Source organism: Aedes albopictus, unplaced genomic scaffold, assembly GCF_035046485.1.
Source record: "Aedes albopictus strain Foshan unplaced genomic scaffold, AalbF5 HiC_scaffold_111, whole genome shotgun sequence".
Lineage (NCBI taxonomy): Eukaryota > Metazoa > Arthropoda > Insecta > Diptera > Culicidae > Aedes > Aedes albopictus.
Window position 1 is genome coordinate 43,715 of NW_026916494.1, and position 6,818 is coordinate 50,532.

General features: G+C 43.6%; 1 protein-coding gene across 1 annotated transcript in view; it reads left to right on the forward strand.

Annotated features, from left to right (window-relative positions):
* LOC115264841 (DNA polymerase theta) overlaps positions 1 to 6,077 on the forward strand; it is a gene marked incomplete at its 5' end in the record, with an annotated part of 48,153 nt that extends 42,076 nt beyond the window's left edge. Inside the window, 3 exon segments of the mRNA XM_062843223.1 lie at positions 3,713 to 3,822; positions 3,881 to 4,421; positions 4,589 to 6,077. Of these exon segments, the coding sequence (XP_062699207.1) occupies positions 3,713 to 3,822; positions 3,881 to 4,421; positions 4,589 to 5,380 (1,443 nt within the window).
* Positions 6,078 to 6,818: the final 741 nt, after the last annotated feature.

Genomic DNA, 6,818 nt, shown 5'->3' on the forward strand with positions numbered 1-6,818 from the left:
CGAAGTTTAATAATTATTTTTCACGTAATTTTGCTTATTTCAAATATTGAAAAATCGTAAGTTTAATAAGAATTAATCGGAATTAATTGAATTTAATGAAACTTATCCCAATGTTATTGCTTAGGTGGCAAACCGCCAAATCGTATTCTATACATATATCCTATCACTGGAAGATTGATTCTGAGTTGAGGTTAAAAAACCGTGAGTTGCTGAATTGGAACTAAAATCATGAATTATAGTTAATAGATGCATTATGAACTTTTTGTAGCTCACTAATTGGACTCAGCTAGGATATTTATGATAACTTGTTGGGATTTGAAAGGGATCAAGAGATACCGATGTAAGTAGTTGCGTAAGAAACAATATCAAGATTCTAATAAATTTTAACAGCTTTTAGCTCTACACCCACAAATCAAGGTGTTTGCTCAAAGGACTTCTCAAGCCCTACCTCCCAACACCAACTTTCGAAGACTTTCTTCCACAGTTAAGCGAAGCTCGATTCTTCAGCCGCCTCGATATCAAAGACGCATTCCACCAATTGGAGCTTGACGAATCGTCACGTCACATTACAACGTTTATTACTCACAAAGGATTGTTTCGGTATAAACGTTTAATGTTCGGGATGTCTTGTGCTCCCGAACTTTTTCAACGAGTACTCGAACAGATACTGGCTTGCTGCGAGAACGTGGTGAATTATCTCGACGACATTCTTGTTTTTGGGCGCACTCGGGAAGAACACGACGCAGCATTGGAACGGGTGTTGTCGACTCTGAAAGAGAAAAACGTTTTGTTAAATCACGACAAGTGTCAGTTTGCGCTCACAGCAGTTGAATTCGTCGGACATCATCTTTCTTCGGAAGGCATTCGACCAGTCGAAAACAAATTGAGCACGTTGCGATCTTTCCGGTCACCGGAAAACGTTGAGGAGCTTAGGAGTTTCCTGGGGCTTGCCAATTACGTAGGACGTTTCCTGCCCGACTTAGGCACAGTGACAGCCCCTATGAGAAGCCTACTTCGTTCGAATACAAGGTTCGAGTGGAAACAGCATCACCAGCAGTCATTTGAAGCAGTGAAGGAGCTCATTTCCAACGTCAAGACGTTGAGCTACTTTGACAACTCCTTAAGAACACGACTGATCGTAGATGCCTCACCTTTTGCGCTTGGAGGTGTACTGGTACAATTCAAAAGCTTAAATGATGACTCTGAACCGCGAATTATCTCGTATGCCAGCAAGTGTCTGTCAGACTCAGAAAAAAGATATTGCCAAACCGAAAAGGAGGCTCTCGCCATAGTATGGGCCGTAGAGCGATTTTCGGTATACCTCCTTGGACGTAATTTCGAACTTGAGACTGACCATAAGGCACTTGAGGCCATATTTTCCCCGACGTCGAAACCATGCGCCCGTATAGAGAGATGGGTACTGCGCCTTCAATCCTTCACGTTTAATGTGAAATACAGAAAAGGCTCCGCAAATATCGCAGACCCATTTAGTCGTTTAGCACAAAATGCGGGAAACGAAGAGTTTGATGGTGACAATACATTTCTCGTGTTGACCATTGTGGGCTCAGCTGCCATTGATACCAACGAGATTGAGAATGCTTCACAAAGCGATTACGAGTTTGGGTTACTACGTGACTGCTTACAGACAGACGTGTGGAAACATGCGGAAGTAAAACCATACGAAACATTCAAACATGAGCTGGGATTCGTAGGAGACGTTCTCGTTAGGGGTACAAAACTAGTAGTACCCGCACAGTTGCGCAGAAGAATGATGGATCTCGCCCACGAAGGACACCCGGGTGAAACTGTAATGAAAAGAAGATTAAGGGATCGTGTTAGGTGGCCAGCCAATGATAAGGAAGTTGTCCAATATGTCCAGCGGTGCGAAGGATGTCGTTTAGTTAGTCTGCCCGAAAGACCCGAACCAATGCAACGACGTAAATTGCCTACAAATCCGTGGATCGACGTTGCAATCGACTACCTAGGACCGATGCCTTCAGGAGAGTATCTGCTTGTCATTATCGATTATTACAGCAGATATAAAGAAGTCGAGATAATGACACGAATTACAGCAAAGGACACCATTAGCAAACTTGATCGAATCTTCACTCGTTTAGGCTACCCAGTCACAATAACACTGGACAATGCGCGACAATTTGCTTCGGATGAGTTCGATCAGTATTGCAAAGCTCGTGGAATCACCCTGAACTTTACGACGCCATACTGGCCGCAAGAAAACGGATTAGTCGAAAGACAAAACCGTTCCTTGCTTAAGAGGCTTCAAATTAGTCATGGGCTTAAGAGAGATTGGAAGGTTGATTTGCAAGATTACTTAATGATGTACTACACCTCTCCTCATTCCATCACTGGCAAAACTCCTACGGAGTTGATGTGTGAACGCACGATTCGATCAAAAATCCCATCTCTTTCAGATCTTCAGCATTGCCCGCGACTTCCTGAGGTAGCCGATAGAGATCGCATTCTTAAGGAAAAAGGAAGAGAAACGGCGGATGTTGCACGACACTCCAGATATTCCAACTTGGAAACAGGGGATACAGTGTTGATGAAAAACTTGCTACCAGGGAATAAACTCACGCCCAGCTTTGCTCCCAACGAATACACGGTTGTTGACAAGAGAGGTTCTCGAGTTACAGTAGCAGACGATTCATCAGGAAGAACGTACCAACGGAATTCATCGCATCTGAAAAGAATGACTAAGGAAATCGAGTTGGACCAGCCCCCCGACGAACAACAGCATGACTTGCGCCATCGAAAAGGTACTTCGTTGCCGCAGACTTCTCAAAGGCAGCCTCGTATCTACCCAGGGTTACCAGATACGTTCAGAGATTTTACTTTGTAGCCCAGACTACAAATCTACAAGAGAAAAGGAGATGTAGTGACATGCCCCCCCCCTCGACAGCGCGAGCGGACGGCGCTATTGTCAGACGGTAAACAAGTAGACAAGAGTACACAAGTGTGACGAGTGAACTAATAAAGTGTTGATACGATTTAAACGAGAAATCTAAATCTATTTATTTCCGAAGTACCACAAATTTAAATTCAGGCCTATTTGGATAAAGCTTCGTTTTTGTCGGCATGTACAGCTGTGCCTAGAACAACTATTTTCCACTGCTGTCGTTTTTTGATCAATTTGTTTCACCCTATGTCTACTATAGTGAACATTTAACCGAAAATATACTGAAATCGAAGAATTTGATTGGTTTGAGATTTAGGTTATATGTTTCCCTTGCCGCTTCTTTCAAAAAGGTGAGTGTCCATTTTGCCCCGGCAGCAGAAGATATTTCCAAACTTGATTTTTGATATAATAAAGAAGAAAATATAAACATGTTAATCATGTAGATACAGCAAAACTACTTGCATGTGTTCTAGAAATATCAGGTTTTAATCGACCTGCAATAAATTAATCACTAAATCTTATTTTAGATGGGGTGAAAATTATAATTTCCATGCACAAAAAAATGGAGGACGCAACTTTTTCGTGTAAAATCAAGTATAATTTTAATTTCGAATGTTTCTTTCCTGAAACTACGTTTTAGACAAATGGACTATATCCTCCATTCATTAAAAGTTCAAAAAAGTTCGCATATTTCAAAATATTGAGGGTGTCCATTCTGCCCCGGGTGACCATATTGCCCCGCCTACCCCTACATCTAATCTACAATTGATAATATAGGTTTCTCATACTTCTTAGATCCAGCAGTACTGTCCAGAGCTTACTTCACTGTGCCAACTGGCGGGTCATTGCCCCGGATCCACTGGTCCCGGTGCAAATTACATTAGCACGATCGATGCAAAAATTAGGTACGTAATAACGAGATCATCTTCGATTCCGAAAACATTCACATCTCTATCCCCCTAGATGCACCGTAGAGAGCTTCCTCGTGTCACACCTAATCCGTGCTCAGGTAGCACAGTTCGATCAGCTGGATCGAACGCAGGAGTTGCTACCCACTTTCACACAACGGGAAATGCCCATCCACGGAGCCCTTGCTCGGATGGAGCTGGTGGGATTCCCGGCCGATGCCAACAAGTTAGCACACCTGATCGATCGACTCAAGGCGGCCAAATGTCGGATCAGTGACCGGGTGCGAACGTTGAACGGTGGCCGTCAGTTAAACTTCGGATCCTCTAGTGAAGTGGCTGCTGCCCTGAAGGTTCCCCGGGAACGGAACGGTAGAGTGAAAACCTGTCGCCAGGTGCTGGAAAAGATTGAGTCCCCGTTGGCGTCGTTGGTCATTGCATACCGAAAGATTGAAAGTAATTTAATGCGAACGATCGAACCGCTGTACAGGGCTATTCGGGATGGAAAGCGGATTTACGGCAACAGCTGTTGCTTCACTTCGACGGGGAGAATATCTATGCATGAGCCTAACTTGCAAACCGTTGTGAAGGATTTCAAGGTAAGAATAGACCAATAGTTTATTTGTTTAGTTTTTTCTTACATTTTCTAAAAAAATCTGAGGAATATACTTCTAGCAATTGTCTTTCTGGGAAATTTTTCTCAAAGGGCAGTTTATGAACTCAAATAATAATTGCGTTTGTAATAATCAAAATTGTTTTCTATCAGGTTGAAATTGAGCCCGGTCTAGTCGAGGTGTTCAGCTGTCGCAGCACTTTTGCCTGTTCAAATCCGGATCGAATCCTTCTATCGGCAGATTTCTGTCAGCTGGAACTGTGCGTCCTGACGCATTTGTCTCAAGACCGAAAACTGCTGGCCGTGATGAACGGTGGGAAGGACGTCTTCCGTGGAATAGCGGCCAAGTGGAATCATCTGGAAGACGAATCGCTAGTATCGGACGAACTTCGGAACTACACCAAGGCCATCGTGTACGGAGTGATCTACGGAATGGGCACCAAATCGATGGCTGCCGAGTTGCACGTAGAGGAAGATACGGCCCGGACGCTGATGGAGCAGTTTCACTCGACCTATCCGGAAATTCGGCGGTACGCGGACAAGGTGATTCAGGTGACCAGGGAACGAGGCTACATTGAAACGCTCACCGGTAGGAGGCGTTACCTGCCGGCTATTTGCAGCGTTGATACTCGGAAACGGTCCGAGGCGGAACGGCAAGCTGTGTGTACTACGGTTCAGGGTTCTGCGGCGGATATCCTGAAGAATGCTATCCTGCGGATGATGCGCAATCTGAGAAAGTATCGTCAGACGCTTCGACTCGGGCAGGTTGAGCTGGTGCTGCACATGCACGATGAACTAATTTTCGAAGTGCCACGCGATCAGGCTCGCAAGGTGGCCAAGATTCTCAAGTCCAGCATGGAGAACTGTGCGAAGCTCAGCTTGCCGCTGAGAGTTAAGGTAAAAATGGGACCCAGCTGGGGCGAGATGCAGGAAACTCAAGTGTGATATGGATGAAAGTTGAGAGACTGAACTTTATTTGTACTAAATTGAGGACTTGCGTTTGTCATTTATTCGAAATCCATGGGTTTTGTGGGGTATTTGAGCGATAAGTTCCACAGCGTATAAGACGCCAATTACATATTATCCTCGATTTTCTTAAGCAATAAACGGTATTATCACAGTCAAATAGACGTAACTGTTAGAGGAAATTAATAAAAAAAACTTTTGCCCGGTGTCTTTGTCATGATAACTCTGTCACCTGTTGGTAGAACCGCGCGAGACACTGTCGGCCATGATAGATTTCAGTTTGACGTTTATCTAACACGCACACTACTACACAAAATCGCCTGTAATTTTCGTTCGCATCATTCAGCAACGTGTACAGTACACTGGCAAACGTCAAAGCGATAGAACACTAGCGCCTCTAGTAGAAGGATCGCGGAAAGAAAATGAAATTGAATTGATCGTTAAATGCATGTGCCAAGTCGTTTTGAAGAGTGTTACGTCTATTTGTCTGTGATATGATCCTTGATTTTAATTTGCGGTTTAACTGTAGTGCGCCGATTTCAGCGCATTAAAAGTAAATCTCGAATTTACAAGAAATGACTGCATCCGGAATTAAATGGGCTCGCATACTACGCAATCATGTTAGAGGATGTTTTGCGTAAATTCCTTGATGAATTTCTGAAGAAATTCATGAAAAAAATATTTAAAGAAACCCAGATTAATCCACCTAGGGGTGATACACAAATTATGTCACGCAAAAATCGACCTTTTTCAACCCCCCCTCCCCCTATGTCACACGTTTTGTATGGGACCTCAATATTTTTTGTAAGGGTCGTCACGTTCTGTAAACCCCCCCCCCTCTCCCCTAAAAGCGTGACGTAATTTGTGTACGACCCCCTAGTGGTGATAGTGCCTTTCTCGTCGAACATGTATTCATGATCTTTCCTTGGTTGGGATACTGCTGGGATGATTTTGCTTCAGAATGTTGGCTTTGCAGTCTTTTAGGGAAATCGATAAAACTAGCTTATGTTTTTTTTCCGACGTTTCGATCCGTATGGGGCCTTTTCAAGGGATCAATCGGTCAAGGTTTCCTAGTCAAGATGGCTTTTCTGAACTCAAAAATGTCATACGGAAATTTTGGTATATATTGAATCCGTTCGGTTTGAAACCGTCGTGATGCGGACAATCTCCTACCTATCGGGCGGTCTAGAACTCGGTCCCTGTTTTTGGAATCTTCCGCTATTGCTTTGTTCAGCAAGATTCTGTGCATGAGCCATCATTCCGAAGTATGATCTTTCCATCGACGTAATCCGAACTGTTCCTGAATCCTGAGATTACTTTATTTAGAAAATCAATTATTTTAATATAATTGGGAAACTTATTAAACGTATACTGCCGTGAATCGCAAATCTGTCCCATTTGCATAGGAAAACCAGCA